We start from the raw sequence: 24,607 nt of genomic DNA, 5'->3' as shown, positions 1-24,607 counted from the left end.
GAGGAGCCGGGCGGCTTACGAGTACACGGAGGCGGAGGACAAGAGCATGCGGCTGGGTTTCCTCCTTATCGCCGCCGGCTTGCTTTCCCTGCTGGGTTTGGGTTGTTGCTGGCTTCGCCCGGCGCTGCAGGAGCGGGGGGGCGGCGGCTCCGCCAACTGCACGGTGCTGGCGGTGCGGCAGCTGGGGGAGCGCTTCGCCTGCACCTTCTCCTGCGGGGCCGCCTGCCGCGGCACCGCCCGCTACCCCTGTCTCCAGGTCCTGGTCCGCACCTCCCGCTCCTCCGCCCCTGCCCTGCTCCATGAGGACGAGCGGCAGCTCCGCACCAACCCCAAGGTGAGCCCCGCGCAGCGCCGCGCTCCCAAAAGGAGGAGAGGGGTGGCGGGGTGTCCCGCAGGGCAGGGTGCCCTTTCGCCGCCTCTTTGCGGTCCGGGTCCCCCGCAGCCGCCCGCCGTGCGGGAGCGGGTTTTCCTCAGCCGGGGGCGGGGGGTGTGGATGAAGGCGCGGAGCATCCCTCCAAAACGTCCCTGTGCTGTTAGTCAGCAAAAAGTATACAGATATAGTATATATGTAAATATGCCGCACATGGTATGTATCTCTATGTGATGTGTGGGTATATATCGTGTGTGTGTATATTTACATACTGCATACGGTACAGCGTTTTACTATACAATACTACTATACTATTTATTTAGCCTAACACGATGCACAGTACAGTGTTACACTATACCATACCGCTGTACTATATAGAGAGTATAACACTGTATGTAGTGTGTATATGTAGTACGTACGTAGAGTGTATATAGAGTTATAGTGTCTATCTATGTTTATAGTATGTATATATAGTGCACAGGGAGTTCTAGTGTATATACAGTGTATCATAGTATACGTATATTTTTATATCTAGTGTTTACATAGAGTACACCTATAGTTTTACTATATCGCTATACTATATATATAGCATAACACTATATATACACACACACGCTATTTATGTATAGACAGAATTCTTTTTTCCCCCTGAAGAATCCCAGTCCTGGACTGTCCCTCTGGCAGGAGCGCTGCCGCCCCAGCCCCGGTGGCCCGAGCGCAGGGGCGCGGTGGGGGGCTAGGGGGTGACTCCGTGGCCGGTCCCCGGTCTGCCCTGCCGGCAGCCCCGGGACGCCCGTGGGGAGCCAGGGAGAAGCTCTTGCTGCCGGTGAGGGGTTGTCTGTCTGTCTGTCTGTCCCTGACTGCGTGTCCCGGAGGATGAGGGGCTTCCCGGAGCAGCTCCCCAGAACCCAAGGCGAGACTTTAACGGAGCTGCTGCTTGCTGACCAGGCACTGGGGAGAGGGCTGCACTGAAACAGAAGTTTCCTCGGTGCTGTTTTCATTCTTAAACTTTTCCATCACCCACATGAAAACGGACCAAACAGAAGCATCTTTAAAGTTGCATCTTCTAGCAAACTAGGGTAGTCTGATGACAACGTACGACCTGTGGTTTTTTTTTCTTTTTAAAGGCAGTTACTCTTTGTCCTTTTTCTTTTCGTGTCCTTTCTCTTTGCTTTGAGCAACCTGATCCATGGCAGGGGGGTTGGAACTAGATGATCTTTAAGGTCCTTTCCAATCCAAACCGTTCTGTGATTCTATGATTCAGAGTAAAGACCACCTTGCCAGTATACTGCTTGCATGGAGGAGATTTTAAAGTTTCCAGAAAATAAAAAATGTGTCAGAAACACCCCTCACATACACACTTCCCCCTGAAAGAATCTGAACTTCGGTGTGTATTGGAGAAGTAAGTTTCAGCTCTTTGATGGAGATGTGGCTGCAGTGCAGAGCCAAGGCTCATGCTAAGCACAATGCAGGGGTCTGCATGCAGGGCTGGGGACCAGACTTGTGTGTCCAGTTTGGGATGTGTAGCTTCACATCTTTGCAGTCATAATTACACAGGTGTGGCTCTGTCCCTCAGAAGGTTGTTTAAACTGCAAGCTCAGAGTTTGGGGGTTGCTTTTTTCCCCTTGGCAGCTTGTGGGCTCAAAAGGATAGTTAGGGCAAAAATCAGCAGAGCAAGAAGCAGGACAGTATGTCTTGATAGGATTTGGATTAAATTGTTGGCACATCTCAGAAGCAATGAGTGATGAAGCTGCAGTGTCAGATGGTGCCTGAGAACAAAGTGGATGAAATGGCCTGTGAGGGAGCTTTGTAAACTTCACCTTTCCCTGGGGGTGCTGCTGCTAGGCTCCCGGTGCACCATGAGCACCCAGCTGTCCAAGCACCAGGACTCCCCTAAACCTCTCTCTATCTTCAGGTGGGCTGGGGGTGGTTGGCGAAATGCCCTTTTGACATGCGGTGAAGATGCCGTGTTGCCGCAGAGGGGGCAGCGTGGCCATGCCTGAGCACAGCCAGATGGCCCGTTGTGGCCATCTCCAGCAGGGATGGGGGGTGCAGGTGGGTGATGGGTGGGGGGTGAAGGGTTGGGGGAGGTGAGCCGTGCTGCCAGCACACCTGGGCTCAGCAGCTCTTGCAGCAGCCTCAGCTTCAGCAGAGGCTTTCAGACTGGGCTGCGACTGCCTCTCTCAGTAGTCAAGAGTGTTTTGTGTTATTTTTACTTCTTGATCTTGTCTTCTCCTGACTTTCTGGAAGTGGGAAGAGGAGAATTGCAACTGTCTGGGGGCTGGATTGCAATTTCTGCAGGGAGGCACCTAGAGCTTCAGAAGCAATGCCCGTAAATGTCACTCAGAAGCCTATTTTTATTTAACAATTATTAGGAAAACACAGGGTTGTGTTGGCAATGTGTCGTACTTGCATACTCCTACAAATGTAATCCGTTTTCTCCAGCTTGCATCTTGCATCTCTAGGTGTGGGTTATTTACCCTGGGATATTGACTGCCAAGAATTAAATCTGATTTACCAGATGAGACCAAGCAAAAAGGATGTATTTTTTGATGTAACCTATTCTCTGGTAGTAATTGAACTTAACTAAGTGAAAAACAACATAGAAAAAAAAAAAAAAACGCACTTGGATTATTTTCCTTACCTTAAGGAGTTTATGTAAAACCAATACAAAATAAGAAAACTTGTTTAGGTCTCATTAAGAAAACACATCCTTTTAAAGGAATGAAGTATGTATAGCTGTTGCTTTGGTTTTCCTTTTTTTCTCAATTTTAATGTCTGTTTAGCTGAGCGGTTATATCCTCCTTATAATTTTTGTCCTAAAGTCTCACTGTCTTTAAAAGCTTTCAGGATTTTATGTTGAAATAGATTAGTCGTACCAACAGAGTATGAATCTGCTGGATTTAATGTCTGGGATCCGGTATGCACTTATGAATGAAGACTTAGGGAGACGTTTAATCCGTCCTGTTTCCATCGCCTTCTTGCAGCATGCTTGTTTGCGTTCATGCAATTAGACATACAACATGCTAATCAGTTCCAGCTAACTAGAAGGAAAAAAATACCCAATTTTGTTTTGAGCAGTCTTTAAATTTTATATTCTGTTTAGCTGCTTCTCTTTGTAGGGTAGCAATTTTCCCTGGTAAAATAGTGCAGAAAAGGCAGAGTTCAGACTCCTTACAACACACAACAATACTGAATCAGTTGGCAGCTTCACTCCACCGCAAAAATCCCCAGTGTATTGGACTAAAAATATTCTACTTTCTGTAGTAGAGTGGGCTGGCATATAAACATATCAGCAGTTATGAATCTGTCTGTTCTAACAAGGTCTAGCTACAGGAAAAAGAATTTTCTTTTTTTTCTCTCTTGCTTCCTAAGATAATCACATCATTGTACAGCCCAGGATTCATTTTAGCTCTTAAAAGATTATATAGCTGGGTCAGAGTTAATCCAGAAATGTATATATAAAGCACTGTGCACAATTACATTTGTATTGAGTCCAAGTGATTTGTGGATTTCTTTTTTTTTCTCTGCCTTTTTTTTTTTTCTTTCTTTAATTGTTGTCTCAGAGGAAGAAATTTCAGCAGAGGGATGGTAACCTTTCTTCAGCTGCCTTGATAACAATAATCTCTGAGATAAGGTTTAAAGGGGATTAATTCCAAAGACAGTTTGTTGCTATTGTTCCTGGCCATCGAGTGCATCGGTGGCACATACAGCCAGCGCGGGGGCTATAGATTTGTTTGGGTAAAAAGCAGAGTCTGTCATCTGCTAAAAAGATCTGCTTTCTGGCTTTAGAGACTTTTTCCTTTCTATGCTTAAACATGGGGCCAGAAGAACCAACACACTGTTTTGCTGAAGCAACTTTTGGGGGAGCAACTGTTGAGCCTGCTGTTAGCAGCCGCACAGCAGGACCTGGTTTTCCTCATCTCTGTGACCAGGCAGGGGAGCAGAGCAGCCAGCCACTGCTCCTTGTCTTTGCTCTGTGTCCACACCTGCCTCTGTCGTGCTTCTCTCTTTAACCACTCAGCCAGATGAGATGATGTACAATTCTGTGTGCTTGCAAAGAAAATTGGTTTGTTGTTTTGCACTCTTAAATACGGCTCATGACAGAGGAGGTGTAATACCAAAGTATGCCCAACCTATAATAATTTTGTGAGGGTCTGGTACATCTGGCGAAGCATCAAATCTGTGTTTGGGCTGGTGCCTGTGATGGTCAAACTGCAGATGCTGCCTAGCAATTCCTCTGGAAGCAGCCTTGGGTGCTGCGGATAAACCCCTTCATCCTCCCGTCTCACATGGGATGCCCCTCACTGCCTCGAGCCTTCATGAGGGCTTGTGGCTTTCGTCACTCCTGGTGGGTTTGTCTGTGCTGACAGATGAAGGTGAAAACCAGATGTGATGTTCAGCTACGGGTCCCTTGGTAGAGTCAGCTGGGAGGGGAGCATTTTTTTGTGCTAATGGAGTGAGTGCCCCTGCTCATCTCCTGCCACAGTGGGATGGTTGTTGCAGTGCTTCCTCCCTTCCAGACCACGAAGATAACCCAGTAAAGCATGGAGGTGCTCACACACAAAATTAGGAGAAGCTCATACATTGCTTGGAGTGGTGGGTTGACCTTGGCTGGCCACCAGGTACTCACCAAGCTGCTCTATCAGTCCCCCTCCTCAGCTCGACAGGGGAGAGAAAGGCTCATGTGTCAAGATAAGGACAGTGAGAGATCACTCACCAATTACTGTCACAGGCAAACTAGACTTGACTTGGGGTAATTAATTTATTGCTAATCAAATGAGAGAAGGATAATGAGAAGTAAAAACGAAAACTTAAAACACCTTCCCTCCCATGACTCCCTTTTTCCTGGGCTTAACTTTACTCCTGATTTCTCTACCTCCTAGCCACCAGTGTGGTGCAGGGGAATGGGGGTTGTGGTCAGTTCATCACCTGTTGTCTCTGCCATTCCTTCCTCCTCAGGGGGAGGACTCCTCACACTCTTCCCTGCTCCAGCATGGGGTCCCTCCCACAGGAGACAGTCCTCCATGAATTTCTCCAACATGAGTACTTCCCACAGGTTGCAGTTCTTCATGAACTGCTCCAGCGTGGGTCCCCCACAGGGTCGCAAGTCCTGCCAGCAAACCTGCTCCAGTGTGGGCTCCTCTCTTCAGAGCCACAGGTCCTGCCAGGAGCCTGCTCCAGCACAGGCTTCCCAGGGGGTCACAGCCTCCTGTGGGCATCCACCTGCTCCATCGTGGGGTCCTCCCCGGGCTGCAGGTGGGTCTCTGCTCCACTGTGGACCTCCATGGGCTGCGGGGGCACAGCTGCCTCACCGGGGTCATCAACACAGGCTGCAGGGGGATCTCTGCTCTGGTGCCTGGAGCACCTCCTGCCCCCCCTTCTTCACTGACCTTGGTGTCTGCAGAGTTGTTGCTCTCACATGTTCTCACTCCTCTCTCCCAGCTGTAATTGCTGTTGCACAGCTATCTTTTTCCCTTCTTATATACGTTACCACAAAGGCATTACCACCATCACGGATGGGCTCGGCCTTGGCCAGCAGCAGGTCCGTCTTCGAGCCAGCTGATACTGGCTCTATTAGACACAGGGGAAGCTTCCAGCAGCTTCTCACAGAAGCCCCCCTGCTGCCAAAACCTTGCCATGCAAACTCAATACACTTGGAAATCAGGACTTGGAAACTGTTGGCTTTAGTAGTGTAATGTGCTTTTGTAATGAGACTTACCTAGAGTACACTTTCCACTTCTTCATTTCATTACAAGCTTCCCAACCTGCGTGGCACATGATGTGGGGGCACACTCTCTGCTGCAGCAAGCAAATCACAGAATCAGCTAGGTTGAAAAGGACATTGAAGATCATCTAATCCAACCATAAACCTAGCACTGACAGCTCCCAACTACACCATATCCCTCAGCGCTATGTCGACCCAACTCTTAAACACCTCCAGGGATGGGGACTCCACCACTGCTCTGGGCAGCCCATTCCAACGCCTAACAACCCGCTCTGTAAAGAAATACTTACTGACATCTAGTCTAAAACCTCCCTGGTGCAACTTGAGGCCATTCCCTCTTGTCCTGTCGCTTGTTACTTGGTTAAAGAGACTCATCCCCAGCTCTCTGCAGCCTCCTTTCAGGGAGCTGTAGAGGGCGATGAGGTCTCCCCACAGCCTCCTCTTCTCCAGACTAAACACCCCCAGTTCCCTCAGCCGCTCCCCGTACGACCTGTGCTCCAGACCCTGCACCAGCTCCGTTGCCCTTCTCTGGACACGCTCGAGTCATTCAATGTCCTTTTTGTAGTGAGGGGCCCAAAACTGAACACAGGAATCGAGGGGCGGCCTCACCAGTGCCAAGTACAGGGGTCAGATCCCTTCCCTGTCCCTGCTGGCCACGCTATTGCTGACACAAGCCAGGATGCCATTGGCCTTCTTGGCCCCCTGGGCACACTGCTGGCTCCTGTTCAGCCGGCTGTCAATCAACACCCCCAGGTCCCTCTCTGACTGGCAGCTCTCCAGCCACTCCTCCCCAAGCCTGTAGCGCTGCTGGGGGTTGTTGTGGCCCAAGGGCAGCCCCCGGCATTTGGCCTTATGGAAACTCCTCCAGTTGGGCTCAGCCCATGGCTCCAGCCTGTCCAGGTCTCTCTGCAGAGCCTCCCTACCCTCGAGCAGATCAACACTCCCACCCAACTGGGTGTCACCTGCAAACTGACTGAGGGTGCACTCGATCCCTCGTCCAGATCATCAATAAAGATGTTAAACAGGAGTGGCCCCAACACCGAGCCCTGGGGGACACCACTCGTGACCGGCCACCAACTGGATTTAACTCCATTCACCACAACTCTTTGGGCCTGACCAGCCAGACAGTTTTTTACCCAGCAAAGCGTTTGGTTGTCCAAGCCTCAAGCAGCCAGTTTCGCCAGGAGAATGCTGTGGGAAATGGTGTCAAAAGCCTTGCTAAAGTCAGGGTAAATTACATCCACAGCCTTTCCCTCATCCAATAAGCAGGTCGCCCTGTCGTAGAAGGAGATCAGGTTTGTCAGGCAGGACCTGCCTTTCATAACCCCATGCTGACTGGGCCTGAGCATCTGGTTGTCCCACATGTGTTGTGTGATGGCACTCAGGATGAGCTGCTCCATCAGCTTCCCGGGTGCCAAAGTCAAGCTGACAGGCCTGTAATTTCCCGAATCATTCTGACCCTTCTTATAGATGGGTGTCACATTGGCCAATTTCCAATCTGTCAGGACCTCCCCGGTCAGCCAGGACTGCTGGTGAATGATGGAAAGCGGCTTGGCGAGCACCCCAGCCAGCTCCTTCAGCACCCTCGGGTGTATCCCATCCGGTCCCATGGACTTGTGTGTGTCCGTGTGATGCAGCAGGTCACTGACTGTCTCCTCCTGGATTGGGGGGGGGTCATTCTCCCAGTCTCTGTCTCCTGGCTGAGGAGGCTGGATCCCTCAGTACAACTAGTCTTGTTATTAAAGACTGAGGCAAAGAAGGCATTAAGCACCTCAGCCTTTTCCTTATCCCTTGCTACCTTGTTTCCTCCTGCGTATAGCAGGGGATGGAGACTCTCCCTGGTCTTTTCTTTTGCTGTTGACAACTGCTGTTGACATACTGCTGTTGAATATAGAAATATTTCATGTTGTTCTTGATTGCTGAGGCCAAATTAGTTTCCAGCTGGGCTTTAGACCTCCTGATTTCCACCCTGCATAGCCTCGCAGCATCTTTGTAATCACTGTGAGTCGCTAGCCCCTTCTTCCAAAAGCTGTAAACTCTTCTTTTCTCCCTGAGTTGCAGCCAAAGCTCCCTGTTCAGCCAGGGTGGTCTTCTCTGCCCCCGGCTTCTCTTACAGCACCTGGGGAGCGCCTGCTCCTGAGCCATTAACACTTCCTTCGTAAAGAGCGCCCAGGTTTCCTGGACCCATGTACCCTTCAGGATTGTCTCCCAAGGGATTCTCTCAAGCAGGTGCCTAAACAAGACAAAGTCAGCTCTTTTGAAGACCAGGATGTCAGTTCTGTTTAGCCCTCTCCTGGCCTCTCTAAGAACAGAGAACTCTATTATTTCATGATCACTGTGCCCTAGTTGACCTCCAATGGCCACATCACCCACCAGCCCTTCTCTGTTGACAAAGAGGAGATTCAGCAGGCACCTTCTCTGGTCGGTTCACTCACCAGCTGTGTCAGGAAGTTGTCTCCCACACATTCCAGGAATCTCCAGGATGGTCCCACTCTGCTGTGCTGTATTTCCAGCAGATGTCTGGGAAGTTAAAGTCTCCCACAAGAACAAGGGCAAGTGATTGTGAGATTTCTCCTAAATGCCTATAGAATATTTCATCAACCTCTCTGTCCTGGGTGGGTGGCCTATAGTAGACTCCTACTACAACATCTGCCCTGTTGGCCTGGTACATGCTGTGTCCTGTAGTTCACCAGCAGCCAGGAGGATGGTTCTCAACAAGTGACTTGGAGACTGAGGCTGGAGACTTGCTTCTTAGTGCCAATGGTTTGTCTTCTGATGGGCTGACTTGCTTCTACTTTGGGCCCTTTCATCTGATTGCATTTGAGACTTTCTTGGTCCCATCTTGTAGACAGTGTCTTCCAGGTTTGAGACAGCTTCCCTCAGGCCTTACCAAGTCTGGTTTCTTTTTCATAAACACATGACTGAACTAGGCAAGAATTAGTCTTTGAAAAGCATGAAATGCAACCTAGAGGCTAAATCATAGTCGAGAGTTCATGCCTCTCTCCCTCCTCCAAGACATGGAAGAATATCTGTTCTAATGAAGTGTTAGGAAGGACCAGGAATCTTCCCAGCATCTGCAGAGACACTGGAGTGGGAGCATCCAGCAGCAAACACAGATGCAAATCTTATAAAACATCGGTGTAAATGTATATTAGCAGCTCACTGACATTTTTACTGAATTGAATCCTGAATCGTCTATCCAAACACTGACTTAGATTGAAACAGTAATATTATTAGCCTAATACGGATTTTGAGCTGTGTAATTGAGACTGTATTTGAATTACATAATAATTTTATTGTTGCTATGACATAGCGTAGGAGGTGCAATTACAGCACCGTGTATCAATAGATCTGTTGAAAAGGCCTTCACTCCATTAGATTTATTCTGAATGTCTAATCTTAAAGTGCTATTCTCCAGGTTCATTGTAACTTGTTTAAGAAAAAAATCACCAAAGAAATATAGAGTGGGACACTTCCACTAAAAATGGATGTTGCTGTGCAAGCTGCAGTTGAGCACAAGGCGTCCTAGCTTGGTTTCAAACACTTGGCATTTGTTTATGGTTTGATGGTAGGATTTCGTGCTGTGTCTTGTGGGGGAAGGACTGTGGAATTAACCTTTCAGAAACTGCCTGTTGCCAAAGTGGGAGATCATTTCAGGTTCATCCACCAACTCACAGCTGTGAAAGTTGCCAGGTTATGACTTCCTTTTATTTACCTGCTGATTGTTCTTTAGAGGGCAGTACAGCTGATCAAGCAAAATGCCCAAGAAGTGTGCTTGGAAGGCTGGGAAAAGAGGGATCCAACACCTAAGTGGATCAGCAGGGACCAAAACGAGCAGCAGGTTAGGGGGGAACTGTGCTGCCATCCTGGGGAGGCAAGCTCTGGTATTTGTGCAGCAGGTGATGTCCATGTTAGAGTTGGACCTTGGGTGTTCAGCATGGCTCAAGGCCTTCATCAGGTTGAGGAGATGCTTCAGGGTGACCCCTGGGATTCATTTGAAGATGATTTTGCCTTGGGTAGGGACCTTTTCAAGAATGCTAATCCTTGACAGGCTCAAGCAATGAGGTCCCATCAATTTTTGGCAAGCTCTTGGGTGTCTCCTTTGTATTTTTCACATGAAGATAGAGAGGAAGAGATGGAAAATAATCCAGTGTGTTTTCTGACAGCTGCCACTGGGATTACTTGTGCAAAGAGTGGTGTGACGTTTCAGTTATGGAGAGCATCTTCATTGTTGTCACCAGTTTCTAGGCATCTTTCCTGTAGGTAGGGGCAGTACTCCTGTGCAAGTTTTAATCATTGCTGGGATGAGAGACCACGTGGCCGTTGCCCCTCCCCCACCCGCACTGGTCAGACTGGAAGTCAGACACAGACCCCGGCTAAAATAACAAGAAATTTAATACAACAGAGTGATAGAACAATCTGAACAACAACAGTATCAATGGTAACAACAATAAACAGCAATAACAGTGAACAAGACAAACGATATACAGAGAAATACCGCTAGCTGGTTTATGGAAAGCAAAATTCCCTCCCGAACCCGCCAAGGAACAAGGAAAAGGTTCTGCCCATGGACCTGACGCCAGCATGGTATGAATAACCCGGCTGGAGATCCCTTCCCCCTCTCTCTCTGCTGGGGAAAACTTTACTCTGTCCTGGCTGAACCAGGACAACTCCCATACACTGTCTTACCTTGGCATGGGGAGAAATAGATGTGTTGATTGGGGAAGCTGTCTGTGAGCCCCTTTGATCTTCCAAATCAAACAAAATCCCTGCCCTGAAAACCTCAATTTTTAATAGCTTCATACTGAACTCAAAGCCTGGGGACCGATGTCAAAAAATGTGAATTCCTCTGTGATGGAGCTGTCCCTGGAGACTGTTACAGTTTGCCGCTTGTCCATTCAGATGGACATTCCTTGAAAAAAAGAGCTCCCTGCTATTGTTTCTAAGCCTGAAACTCAGGATGGGGATAAACAATGGTTCACCAGGTTTTGAACATTCTGAAGGATTCATATAATATTTGAGGGAGATGTAAGGTCTCTGAAGGATCCAAAGAAAGTTTGGCCAGCATTGGTCATGCTTTCATAGCAGAGGACAGTAGTAGGCTCAGCCACAAGGAAGAAACATTTCAGAGAAGAGAGGGAAGTTCCGTACTGGAGCTGGTACCACAGGAAAAGGAGTTTTCGAGACCACTGAGGAAATTCAGAGAGAAAAATGTATAATGCTACCTAGTTGTTTTATCTAGTTCTCTATTTTGTGTGCTGCCTAAATAGTGGTTGGTTTGTATGACTCTGAGTAAAGTCTGTTTAATTCTACTCTTTTGTATCCCTTTATTGCAAGAGTGTGCCTAAAAGTTGGGGCCTTGGGGAAGAGCAGGGTGTAGATTACAGGTGAATGTAGGCAGTGAGTGTGCAACTGGTGGGATATGGTACTGTTTCCACAGCAGGATCTGAAAGGCTTCATGAAGAAAAACACTGGAGTGGAGAAAGTTGGGAGTGCTGGACCCTGGACTGAGCAGGGAGCACCAGGAGGAGACCAGGTGGGATGGTGTGGCGTGTGGTGGCTGTCAGGGGGACAGAGCAGAACCAACGTTGCCCTTGGGTGTCCTCATGATAAGTCTACGGGCTTTGTCCAGCTGCTGCACAGATGTGTTTGTGCACTGGGACCATGGAGGAAAGAGGAGTGTGGCTGATGCTTCCAAAGTACACAACCAAACCAAAAATATTATCTAAGATGGAAGTAACTATGTGTGATAGATCTGTTTCTGTTTTCTGAAGAGTGGTGTTGCTGCTAGTTTCTGTCCTTCATTGTCAGCAGTGGGACAATCCTTGTTTAGGGTCATCTGAACAGGGATCTGAAAGGAGCTGTGGGCTGTGGCAACACCAGGAGTTGTGCCCATGTGAAAACGGGGGCCCATCTGAAAACAGGGGGCCTTGCATGTGAAAAAGGTGTTTCAGCTTGGAAGCAACAAGTAAGATCTTGCAGATTCTTCCAGTCTGAAACTTGAAAGCTACTGGCAGAAATTTTAAGTGCTGACAGAAGTGGTCAGGTTTTACGTGATCAGGCCAACAAAACCATGAGATTTCTCCCATCCCCCTGGAACGGCAAAGATTCAAGCTGTTGTATGGTAGAGATGTACTTGTAGGTCTGTGCAGCTTGGATATAGTCTGCAGCTGAGGGTGTGGTAGGCTCCTTTGAAACCTCACTAGATGGAGAGGAAGCACTCACTAGTCACGGAGAGTCATGGTGATCTTTATTTTCAGGTTAGGGAGGGTATCTATCACCTTGTTGTTACTGCCTTCAGGATGCTGTGAAGAAACTCATGTTGTGATCATATGTGGGGATCCCTTTAGGGGCTTCCCATACCCTGCACCTCTGGCTTCCTCATCCTACTTAAGTAGGAGGCATTTTATCTGCTTTCATAGTCACTTTTTTTCTGCTTGCAGCTCCCAGTTTTAAAGGAATTAAAAATCTGTGTGTGTACCTAGAGCCTTGCTGTCTATGCATCCTCCAGGGTGAAAAGCCTTTATGTTATCCAAGAATCAGTTAAACTGTGTTACTCAGTTTGGTTCAACATCTCCTGTAATGATCTCCCATACGGATGCCTGGTAACAATAGGAGGGATTGTGCTTGGACATTGAGATGCTGATACTCCCAACATTGGATTCAGTGTACTGTTTTTTCTTGTTTAACTCCCTGTGGCCAGGAGGGAAGGGTGGTGTGTCAAAGACGACACTTGGAAGCCAGCTATGTGCGTTGTGTGAGACCCAGAGTGGAGCCTCTGAAAGCCCAGTCCCAAGTGCACCAAGCTGGGGGATGAAATTCCCTTGATCTCTTTGGGCAGATGTCTGAGGGCGAGATCTGCAGCTCTTCTTAACTTCTATAGAGCAGAAGCAGATGCTCAACCTTTCTTCTGAAGTGGGGCTTTGAACATTCTGTGCTTGTTTCTCCATGTTGTAACAGTGGAAGAATACCGGTCTTTTACCAGTGGATACCAGCCAGATATCAGATATCTCATCATCTGGAAAAGCTTGATGGAATATTTTCGTTATTTATCAGCATGGTGTTGAACAAAACTTGTGATTACATGCCTCACTGAAAACAGGAACTAATTCAAATCCGATCCATGCAGCTGGCTAGGAATATGTCAAATGAAACTATCGTTTCTATATTAATTGTGCGAAAACCCGTGTTATGTGACAGGTTGGTTTGATAATGGAAGAAAACTTGATAAAGCCTTTATTTTGTTTCTGAATGCTGGCATATTCTTTTCTAGTGCCTGAAGGGAGTAACTAGCAATTGAAGTAAAGTTCAGCTAACTTTTCTTTGTTTCTTTGGAGGTTGCACTTAATATTCTTTGCCCATTTTTAGTCCCACCGGTATTATCTGGAAAATGCAGAGAAACTGATGCCCTGTCTTCTTAAGCGCAAAAGTAACTCAGTTTTGCAATGTGTGTTGGCAGTGTTCATACATCCCCCCCTGCGCAAGAGATGATCAGGAGAACTCTGAGAACGTCACATACAAGCAGAAATACTGGAAAGAGAAAGTGGGTTCACAACCATTTACATGCTATTTTAACCAACACTTGAGGTGAGTAATCTATATTTGCATAGGCGGATGTGCTTATGCATCTGTTTAACAGCTGTCCATCGGTTCTGTTTGAAAATATATATAAATGCATGCGTATGTATATACATGGACACCCATATAAAGATGTGATTTATCACACAGAGTTTAGTGCAGAACTGTGCAAGTCAACTCTGTTGATGAAAAGCTACATAGAAAGCACAGAAGTGTTTTTACCTCTTGAAATAAAAATTTAAAACTCTGGAAAAAAGTTTCCATTTAAAAATATCATTTTATGGAAAAAAAAGCTTCTTGTCTTTTAACACTCAGATGACGAAGTTCTGGCTTGGATATTAATGTTCCTTCCCTCCATGGAAGAGAAATCCTGCTGTGTTCATTAGGGGCTGGAAGCAAAGGGGAGATCAGGAAATAGTATAAATCAACTCAGGAGTTGTGTTCATAGAGGATTAATGAATCAGATACATGTAATAAATGCTCACAGGACTGCCAGTTTTCATCCATGCTTGCGGAGTAGAAAGTTTTAACTTAAAGGATCTCCTCTTCTGTTACAATTCTTACTTTTACTACCAATGTTGATGTGACTTACATGTGTATAAGGGTGACGTGTGATTTCCTTCCTTCAGTAAATGGGAAGAGGAGGAAGTCCTTCTGCCTGTCCCTTTCTGCTGACGATGTGCCAGAAAATAAAAGGTGATGTGGCATCAGCGAGTTACTGTTACCACAGTGTGCAGGCTTGCTGGGAGGACTTGTGAGAACAGCAACAATTGGAATGATAGGATCGTGTAGGCAGGGAGGTGGAAAGAGAATATTTAAGAGCTCTAGATCAGCCAAGGTTTTATGGGGTTTAGACTTCAATTCTGGAGGCATATGATACTTGCTTAATTTAATCAGCATGAGTAATTTTGGTAGAGCTGTGGAGACTACTCTTGGTTGCTGAGTTAAGCACTCATCTGCCACATCAGGGACTAAAGGAGGAGGTTGGTACTACCCTACCAGCACTTAGAAGTTAAACAGATGAGGGACACCTAGGTGGGAATAGCTCGTTGCTCGCTTGTGCAGTTCAGAGCTCTGTATGGGAGTGTTGGCATTAGATATTTCAGTTTATTAAGACACACAGGAGGAAAATGGATGCCAGTTTGGGCTAGGACCTTGGCAGAACAGGGGAGCTGGAGCAGGGTGTCAGACAGAGATGCCTGACTCTCCTGTGGGTGACCTGCTGAGTGCCTTGGGAGCTTCAGGTTTGTCCTAGGCTGGCTATGATTGTTGTCCCCTCTCTGGAAAGACTGTAGACCTAGTTGGCATGCCCAGGATGACAGTCTGTTGTCCCTGGTTAAGTCTTTGCAGAGGGAAACCACCAGTGCTTCGTAGCAAAAACTAGTTGTTTCTTACAGTGAGGAAAGAAGCAGTCTGCAGCATGTGGAGGTTAAAACTTAGGGCACCCTGTGCAGTGACATCAGACCTGGCAGGGACCTTCTTGGGAGCTGCTTTGGTCCACGAGGTGTCAATACTGGGGTCTGCTAACAAGGAGGCAAGTGATGATTTTTGGCTCCTCTGGGCAGGCAGCTGCTGCCAGTTCCCCACATTGCTGAGATTTGGGAACTGCAGCAGCCACTGCCTGAGTGAGCAGGATAGTCAGAAACATGGGATCTTCTGCAGGAGGCATCATGGCTAGGATTCATCTGAGCTGTTATGGACAAGATGCTGTGAATATTAGCTTTTAGGGTCAGTGGAGAGAAATGGGGGCCTTTCATCTTACCCCAAAATAAATGCCTAAAATAGGTCGGATGCCCAGAGTTGTTTATTTCTCTCCTGTAAAGGAGTTTAGGGTGATATGCTTGAGTGCAGGCACCTAGGTGATAGGTGTCCAGAGCTAGATGAGTTGGTTCTCACATCACATCTGTAGGTGAAGCAAAGGCAAAATTTTCTGAATCTGCATACTGCCTAAGGTCTGCCATTTATATAGGTTGACACTGAGAAATTGTGCTTTCCTTAGAGTTGCTGCATCCTATACTGATAAATGTTCTTGCCAGATGCAACGGCTGCCTTGAAATGCTGCCTTTTGCTGATCATACAACAATCTATATAAAGCAGAAGAAAGGCTCACTGCCAGAGATACTTGAAGATAGTCTAAACTGAAATATGTACACCATCTATTTTCTTCTGGAGATAGGAATCAGCGTTGAGAGTAAGTTCTGCTGACTAGGAATGTGCTTGCTTAGGTATACTTTTAGAGCTATGATGACTAAACAGCTTGTGAAGCAGTAAAAAAAAATACAAACCGAGGGAAAAATCTGTTCACTTCAAAATAGAAGTGTGCAAATTTTCTATCAGTATTTTTTTTTTAACTGAGTGACTGAGCTAACTCTTCAGTGTCAGTCTGTATAAAACGCAGAATATAGTGTTAGGTTCCTTAGAGAGAGTAGCATTTGCAACATTAATGCTCTCTCTTTTGAAACGTCAGAATAAAATTCTAGGTTAATATCTATGCAATGAATGAACATCATCTCCTCTTCATCAAACTTAATTTAGCATCATTCCCAGAATTGTTGCTGCATGCAGAGCGTACTGTTAGGTAACACCTTCCTTCAGTTTGGTGAGGCACATTTCAACAGGCTGATTTGAAAAGAAGGTGCCATTTGTACAGTTCAAAGTTATACAAAAGGGTTGAGAAGCAGACTTGGCAATTTCAGTCCCTCTTGGTTAATACAGAGGCCGAGCATAACTAACTTGTCTGACATTTTATTTTAGAGAACCAACACCCAGCTTAGCTTGGAGCGCAGAGTTTTACTGAAAAGCAAGATTTTGCTTTGTCACTGCAGGCACTTACCTTTAGGGTCCCACTCTGGCTAGTTTTGGGCCAGTGGGTGCAAGCTGCACGGGAAAGTTGGTTTTCTGGACCTCTGGTGAAGGTGCCTGTCTGTTGTGATGGTACTCCCGTCTGAAGGGAGCCCTGCCCAGCAGAAACCAACCCCTGGTGTTTCAGAGCACAAAATAGATTGCAAATTCAGATAAAGTTCTCAGGCTGTTGCCAAAGGATTGAGAAGTCACTGAGCTCTAGTGCTTCAGTGTTCATGGATCTCACGCTGAGTGTCCCAGGGGATCTATAGTCATGGACGCATGCAAACAGGGATCACAGCTGCATGCCCTAAAGTGGGAGGCCTGTGGGAGCGGGTGGGATGGGGGAGATCCTGTCACTTTATTTCTTCACGTTCCAGGTCTCAAAAAGAGAGAAACCAAGATCTCCATGAGCTCAGACCCCTCAGTCTCATGCCATGCAGAAATAGGCAGAACACCATATGTCAAGTCATTTCTTATTAGTGGCTCATTTATGTGGTGTGACTGCTTTTTAGCCCTGGGTACATCCAAGTATGGCAAGAACGCTCTGTGGTTCCTTTGCTGCAGTGCAGCAGATGAGCCAGCCATGCTTTATACTTTACACTTCCTTGTGTTTGCTGCAGGATGGTGTACACAAATTCACCTGAGATTTGAAGAGCAAACACTGTCTAGTGATTAGTGACCACCTGTACAGTGTTGGGATACCCTGCAGACTATTTATCTGAGAATAATTTACCTGCAGAAGCCAAGGGTGCTCAGGCTGCTAATTCATAAATGGTGGAACAGAAATCTTGGTTTGCTCTTATACTTCACAAAGTTTTCTGAATTAGTTCCCTCCGCTGAGAAGCTAGTGTTGCTATTTCCTATCCTTTCTTTTACTGTATCCCCTCTGAAGCAGTGCTCGGGCCAAGAGGGAAAGGACTTTACTGTCAGCGTGCAGCCATCCAGTGGAGGTTCTCTGCTTCTTGAAACAACAGGGGAAAAAAATACTGATGAGTGCTTGTCACAGTGAAGGGACGTGAATAATTGTGGGCAAAATATGTGTATGCAGATTGCAAACATCTTTACACACAGATTGTTTGAATACAAAAAATATTTGTAAGGTTTCTTATGCCATGCCCCCACCTCTGTCAGCTTTTGCTGTGTCACATAAATTGCACAGTGTGGTGCACAAGTGATGACTGGAATGTTTGCATGCCTGTAACTTTTTGGTCCTACCTGACTTTTTGGTAACCCCTGCACTGCAGTTCTTCCCGTGATGTTCAGTAATTGCTCTGAAGGCTCTGAGGGAGGCCTGCTGTTTGAACTGCTTGGAAGCCTCTAACAGGGATGTGTTGCATAATGCAACAAACTAATGCAGTTACTTCTGGTCAGAGCCCCACAAGGCTTCAGCCCTGAGTTCAAAGTCCTGATAAAAATAAGTACTGGTCTCACCTTTTAGCAATGAAAACAAAATTCCTCCCTCCTTGTCTTTCCAGTGAAAAGGGAAAGTTGTTTTTTTCAGAGTTAGAGACTTCTTTAGGGCTTTTTTTGTTTGTTTTTTTCACTCTTTCACCCTGGGGCTGCTGCTGTGCAGTGGTGGTGGTGCTGTACAGTGGCCACCACTGTTACAGCAGAACCAGGTCTAGATGCTTGAACAGGGCTTGAAAGTATTTTTTTTTTTCCACATTTTGTCCCACTAGGTCTCTCCCTTGTCCCTGCCACTGTTTTGTACACTGGTAACTGGTATTAGAGTTTGGGTATATCCCCTCGAGAGGTTTTTACTGGAGAGCTGAATGGCAGCATTGCTAGAAACAAGAGATGGTCCATAACTGAGCTTAGGGGAAATATGTGCAAACCCTCTGGTCAACATCTCTGGAAGTCACAGAGCAAAGATGGGTTTATTAAATGCACTATACTTGCAGGGACAAGGCAATATCTTTAACTATATCTGCTGATTTTCACAGGGAAAAGAAGACACATTTTCAAGCATGACATACCTGCTCTGTGTTCAGCACTGCTGCCTGAGCACCACTGGAGTGGTGCTGTGGGGGCTTCCAGCAAAGCTGCATCCTTATCATGAGAGGGTTTCCCTCGGGGATGGGGGCACTTTCCCTTTTCTGTTTCCAAGCGAAACAACAAACCTTCAAACTTTGGGAACAGGCAGGTCACCTATACAAAAGTAGCAAGAAAAGATCCAAACTGCAGTTTCACTACATGCTGACCCTGCCATGAGAAACCAAACCAGTTATGTTTCTGTGTTTTGGCTGTCCTTATAGCTATTTATTTTTGTTCCTGTGGAAAGGGGTTGTCTGCTGTGGAAGTACAGCCCACTCTCTTCTTTTTGCTGCTTGCCTGTTAAATACATCTTTCTCCCTTCCTCCTGCCATCATCCCTTTGTTTTCTCTGCCAGGCCCTGCTAGACTCCTCTGCTGCTCCTGCCATTCCAACGGCAGCTCTGTAGCTCCTTTCTAGGTTGCCACTCTCCTTGCTTCTGCTGGTGATAAGAGTTATTGTTTTAGAGGTAGAATCCAGACATTTCAGCTAAAATTTTCTATTCCTTTAGCCTGTATCTAAAGTTCTTGGGTAGCAGCAGTTTTTCCTTCCGCTGTGTGCTTCTGTTCCACGGGCAGGTGATAACCACCCAAAGGCTCATTCTCCTGAAGGCCTTCTAGTGTGTCTGGTTTCTGAACTCTTGGTCATCTCCATCATGGTGCGGTACTACACTGGGGGTCTGGCCCTGCTGGCACAGCCCAGCTCTGGCTCCTCTCACAGTGCAGCCATAGTGATTATCTCAGGGCTCAGAATTAACTGTGACAGGCCACATAAAGCTCACTGTTCACTGCCAGTGACTTTGCTCTCTTGGTGATGCTCTCGGTCTGTGCTTGGCAAGACAAGTGTCTCTGTGTGCATATTTCTATTTCAAAAACATGTGGAGTAGCTCTCGTGTAAGCCTTGGAGCAAAAGCCAACGGTTTTTGTTCCAGGACAGCAGGACATATCCAGCTCTTGATAGTCCCCGAGGGGGGCTGATGCAGCACCCGAGGAACAAGCTCAGTCCCGAGCAGGATGCTGCAGCGAGCTGCCCAGCAGTGCAGCTGTGTACTGCAGGCCAAGCAGGGTTTCTGCAGTCCTGGATGCTGCTCTGGGTACTTTCTGCAAGCAGATTTTGTTCCTTATCCCTCAGGGTTCATTGCAGAATCGCTTAGGAGTTGTCCCAGGGTTGTCCCCAAACACTCTACAGACTCAGATGTCACAGGACAGCTGCTCCGCACACCTTGCCAGTTCCTTCAGAAGCTTGCCAAGTGGTGGTGGCCATTCTGCTCTGCCTGAGAATTCATTTCTTCAGGAGGTGGAGGATAGCTCTTCCCCATAACTGATGCTGTCATGTGAGGATAACAAACAGCCTGGAAGAAGTGAAATCCAGTCTCTCTAGGCCAACCTGTTAATTAATCACTAATGCCTTTGCTATATTTGATATTCATCTGATTACTTCTGATTCTAACTTACTTTATCTCCTAATTTTCCCCCAGTCTCTTGTTTTAGACCTTACAAATCTCACGTGAAATACCTACAGTTTTTAGTCTGGCATGGATCACCTGAAAGCAACCGTGTTTATTCTTCAGGTTTTTAGCCCAGTGGCCTCCCAGGCCCTCACTCACACTGCCCACCATGCCAGTCTCTGGCTGCTGAGATGAGACTGGTAAGTCTACCACCACCCACCTTGTGCCTCCCTACCCCTCTTTCCAAGGAGCAAGCAAAAACTTGATGATGAGCCAGTTAACTTGTTTGCTGGGTGCAGCATGTGGGGGCATGACAAGCCCCCAAGCCCCTGTGGTGACCTCTGTGCATCTCCTGCAGAGCCGTGGGGCTGCTGGAGCTGCAGCATTCCTGCTGCAGAGGACGTCTGGCCACCTGTCCCTCGCTCCTTGGGCTGCTCTCGCTGTGGATTTGCAAGTCCAATATAACCCATGTGCCACTGGGCTGTTTTTCCTGGTCAGGGGTGATTTCCTCTGCCTGGATGCTCCTTCTTAGATTACATTGGCCAGCTTGGCCGCATAGACTCCCTGCCAGCACTGACCCTGGGCTACAGCAGCAGTGCAACAGGCTTGGGGTCTTGTGCAGCATGTCATGAAGGTGCAGCAGCAGCAGGGCTGATTTTTTTCCTCCTCGCTTTGGAAGCTGTGATTTGCCATTGTTTCCAATCTCAGTATCAAAAAACAGAGGTAAAAGGAGTTATCTTGTAAAGGAAAATAATAAACATTTCCTTTTTCAATAATCCCTCTTCAGGTATTTCCCTCTGCTGTAAAAGCTGCATTTCAGTGAGACCCTCTGTTGCCATTACACTCTCTAAGCTGTTTTCCAGAGTGCTTTCCATAACTGCTGTCAGCTCTAGTGATGGATCTGCGGGGAAGGGGTCCTCAACTGGGCACTGCTGATCCCAGGCTCCCCTGCTCTGCTGCCTCCTCTCACTGCCCCAGCACTGCCCAGTGCTGTCCCCTACACCCTGCAACATCTCTGCACGGGTCAGCAGAGGCAGGAAAGAGGAGCTGGTCCTGACAGGACAGGGAGGGAATCATATGAACACAAAGGAATGGCTTTATATGCTGCTGAAGTTGATCTTGATAAGTGTCTGTGGGCTGTTACAGACCATAACTAGGACATTGCCATCCAGGAGTGTGTGGTCTATCTGCCAGCAGTGCTGTCGGCCTTTATTAGTTTTTCTTATTCAGTCCTGGGGTCTAGAATTGCCTGTCTGCACTGGAGAGTTAATTTGGGATAAAATAAAGAGCAGCTGAAAGCATGGTAGTTTTTCCAGAATAATCATGCAGATTAAACCAAGTAGGAGCAAGGCTGAGATTTGTCCCACCATTTTTTGGCACCAAGAGTCAGTACTGAGTGGCTACATCCTGGAGGGTCCTTGAGCTCTCCTGTGCACCGGGTCACTCTCCAGGAGTGCTTCTCCCTCCCCTTGACTAAAGAGGGACATTTAATGTCTTAAATGTGGTGCCAGTAGTCATTTAATGATGTATTTTTGGAGGACCCAGTCATGACCTGATGCACTGTCTGAAGAGACACTGTGATAGTGAATTGCTGCACACCTTCTGCCGTTTAGGAATTGCACAGGGACTCTTGTTGTAGCTAAGAATAGCAATAATATCCATCTGAATCCAGACCTCATCCTGAGGCTTCATTTAAGTTTTTGATTCTTTTCCAAAAGGGAAACTCTCTTAAATTGCTAAGTTACAAGAGTTACAGTCTCACCTATATTGAGTGTTTGGCATCCATTGTTGCTACATTTGGGTACAAGATGTTTTTTCCAAAATATCTAAGATTCAGTCAAAAAGATATCTTGCTCTCCCCAATTACACTTTATTTTCTTTAACTGAATCCAGTTTTCTAGTTTGTTTGCTTGCCTCTTATTTTTGAACTCTGTGATTAGTGTCCACTTTCAAAAAAATACTTAAAAATCAATGTCACTTGTAAGCTGAGAGCTGTGAGGACTGAATGCTGCCTACTTACGGCCTCCTTGCCAATTAGCACTCTGTTATTCACAGACGATGATACAATAAATATGAGGGAAGCAGTATTATACCTGCTGTGAAAGGATTTTTCTGTCCGGGTGCTGCCACTGATATGGCATAGTCTGGTGAGTTTGTGCCCATAAAGTTAATATATTTTATTCAATTTATGGCTCCACATGTGTCTGGAGGATCTCGGTTGAGCAGACTTCATGTGTTCCTACTGAATACACCTGTATTTCTTTTGATCATTTCTTATGTTGCTGAGTTTCAACTTTCATATAGCTGACCTGCTCATAAACAGAGTCTTATTCTGCTCCTTACTACACAAATAAAGAGAGATGTGTGGTGTCAGCTTCTGGGACTTGCAGGCTGGCACAGTGCAGAGGAACATCCACACAGCAGTTTTGGAGGAGAGACCCTCAAATGCAAATGGAGGTGCAATTAAATCAGGATCAGGTGTAGCTTGGTGGTCTGGCTCCACCAACTCCTTAAGGATAAAACCCTGTAGATTTGCAGGCATCTCCATTAATTAACTTCTCAGTGAAGGAAAAAGCGTTTCTTCTTGTTTCCCCTACAGAGAATGTTTTCTTACTGCTGCTTTCTGATCAGGAGAAACTACAGGGGGAGAGACAGCACAGCCATTGCACAGGGATTTGTTTCCATGTGCAACTGCATTAGGAGAGCTTAATTCCCTGGACCTGTCTAGATGGGCCTGGGTTGCCAGGATTTTAGGCTGTGAGGTTTGTTGCTCCACGGAGCATCAGGTAGTGTTGAGGAAGCAACATGGGATGGGAGTGTTCAGTGCAAGTGAGGACCAATGTGAACCAAGGCTATATAATTTCCTAATTAGATAAAGTTCTGTTTGCTTCCCTTGCAGTTAGTTTTCCAGCAGACTGAATGTCTCTGTAGATGGGAAAGCAGCAGTGAAGTGCAAATGCCACAAGACTGATTTAACACTGTTAAACTGCAGGGAGAGCAGAAAGAGCCAAACCTGAGGAAAATCTGCCATCAGATTTCCCAATCAACTTTCCAGACTTGGAAGTGGCAGATGGATACTTGCTCTTTCAGACACGTGGCACGGCTGAATTTCCAAGCTTCTTGAGATGCTTCCTCTATGTTATTCTCCTCCTCTCTGTTTTTGGAAATGGGTGACTGTGTGTTAGATGTTGTTGGCAGAGGCTCAGGTGGTCAGATCTTCAGGGGAGGCTCCCCAGTGTGTCCGTGTAGGAGTGTGCTCAAGTCCACTGGGCAGCTGGTGTTTGCAGAACCCAATGGCAGCTTATTGCTGACATAGCCTCTGCTGAGAAGGAGCTGAGCTGGGAGCCTCTGGCACCTCAGGGATGGGCAGGGGTCCTCCTTGGGGTAGGTTTTGTTCAGAATCGACTGCCAGTGTGGCTGGGCCAACCTGGGCCACCAGCAGCGCACCACTGAGGACAGGGACTGGCTCTCCATCCAGAGCCCGACCACAGCAGGGCTTTGTCAGGAGCCTCCATGTAGCCCCATGAACATATCAGGGCTCAAAGCTAAAAGGGAAGCTTTAATTGCACTTTAAACTCATTGCACAGTGTCTGATGTCATTTCAGGTAGATGTATGTATAACTGTTGCCTGGTATTAAGTTTTTGCTGGAGTGGTTTTTCAATCCACACTGTGATATTTTATCTCTTGCAGCTGTTTGTGATGACTATGACCCCTGGAAGAACTAAAGTACCAAAACTTTTTTTTTATTTTTTTTTAATCTGAATGAACTTGTTAGCCTGTAAACACTGCAAGTGGAAAGCTCTCCCAGCCTGCCATGGGTGCTGGTGATAGACAGGCAAATGAAAGCAGTGAATGAAATGGTCCACTTCATTTTCTAACACTGTTGCAAATAAAACACCTTTATTGTTTCCATGGCAGATGCTTTCTACTTATGATGAATTGATGATGTCAAGTTGATTTATATTTTTTCCCTCTTCTGTTTCTCCTCTTCACAGGCCAGATGATGTGATGCTGAAGCGCACCCATGATGAGACTGTCCTCTTGCACTGCTTCCTTTGGCCTCTGGTTACATTCCTGGTCGGAGTCCTCATTGTGGTCCTGACCATCTGTGCCAAGAGCTTGGCTGTCAGGGCAGAGGCAATTAAAAAGAAGAAGCATTTGTAAACAGCAAGGCTGCTGATGGAAAAGAAAAAGCTGCAAGAAGGTCTCAAGTGGGGCAACTTGATACACCTGCAGGTCTGCAGGGCACCCAGCTGCGCCTCCTTCCAGTGTCTCATCTGACAGTGGAGCTGCTCTTGCCTCAGGATCCTTCTTGGGAGACTGCCCCATGAAATGTCAGCTAATTGCTGCTTCTGCTATGACAGTAAATAAGTATATTCAACCAAAAAAAATCTACACTGCACCAAATATGCTGTGCACTGTTAGTCCTGAACAGCAGCTACGCAGGTCCTAGCAGTATCAAGAGACAGTTTATAAAAACCCCTGATGATGCTCATTTCATCTCTACAAAGTGATCTTTACTATTGTTTAATATTCAATATTTAAAATATTTACTTTATGACAGACTGTATTTCCAAATTAATAAAGTTTGGTTGCTTTGAGTTTTTT

General features: G+C 46.7%; 1 protein-coding gene across 1 annotated transcript; it reads left to right on the top strand.

Annotated features, from left to right (window-relative positions):
• The first annotated feature begins 6 nt into the window (after window positions 1-6).
• KCNMB4 (potassium calcium-activated channel subfamily M regulatory beta subunit 4) lies at window positions 7-24,607 on the top strand. The gene is made up of 3 exons (XM_026867946.1): window positions 7-334; window positions 13,558-13,685; window positions 23,995-24,607. Exons 1-3 carry the CDS (start codon window positions 47-49, stop codon window positions 24,161-24,163), a joined length of 585 nt encoding a protein of 194 aa, XP_026723747.1. The 5' UTR covers window positions 7-46; the 3' UTR covers window positions 24,164-24,607.

The sequence above is a fragment of the Athene cunicularia genome, assembly GCF_003259725.1.
Source record: "Athene cunicularia isolate RWA chromosome 1 unlocalized genomic scaffold, athCun1 chr1_part2, whole genome shotgun sequence".
NCBI lineage: Eukaryota > Metazoa > Chordata > Aves > Strigiformes > Strigidae > Athene > Athene cunicularia.
This window is presented reverse-complemented; position numbering and strand designations above follow the sequence as displayed.

Coding starts and splice junctions, on each gene's coding strand:
- KCNMB4 (XM_026867946.1), top strand. CDS start 47: ATGCGGCTGGGTTTCCTCCTTATCGCCGCCGGCTTGCTTTCCCTGCTG. Junction 335..13,557: donor AGCTCCGCACCAACCCCAAG/GTGAGCCCCGCG, acceptor GTGTGTTGGCAG/TGTTCATACATCCCCCCCTG. Junction 13,686..23,994: donor TATTTTAACCAACACTTGAG/GTGAGTAATCTA, acceptor TCCTCTTCACAG/GCCAGATGATGTGATGCTGA.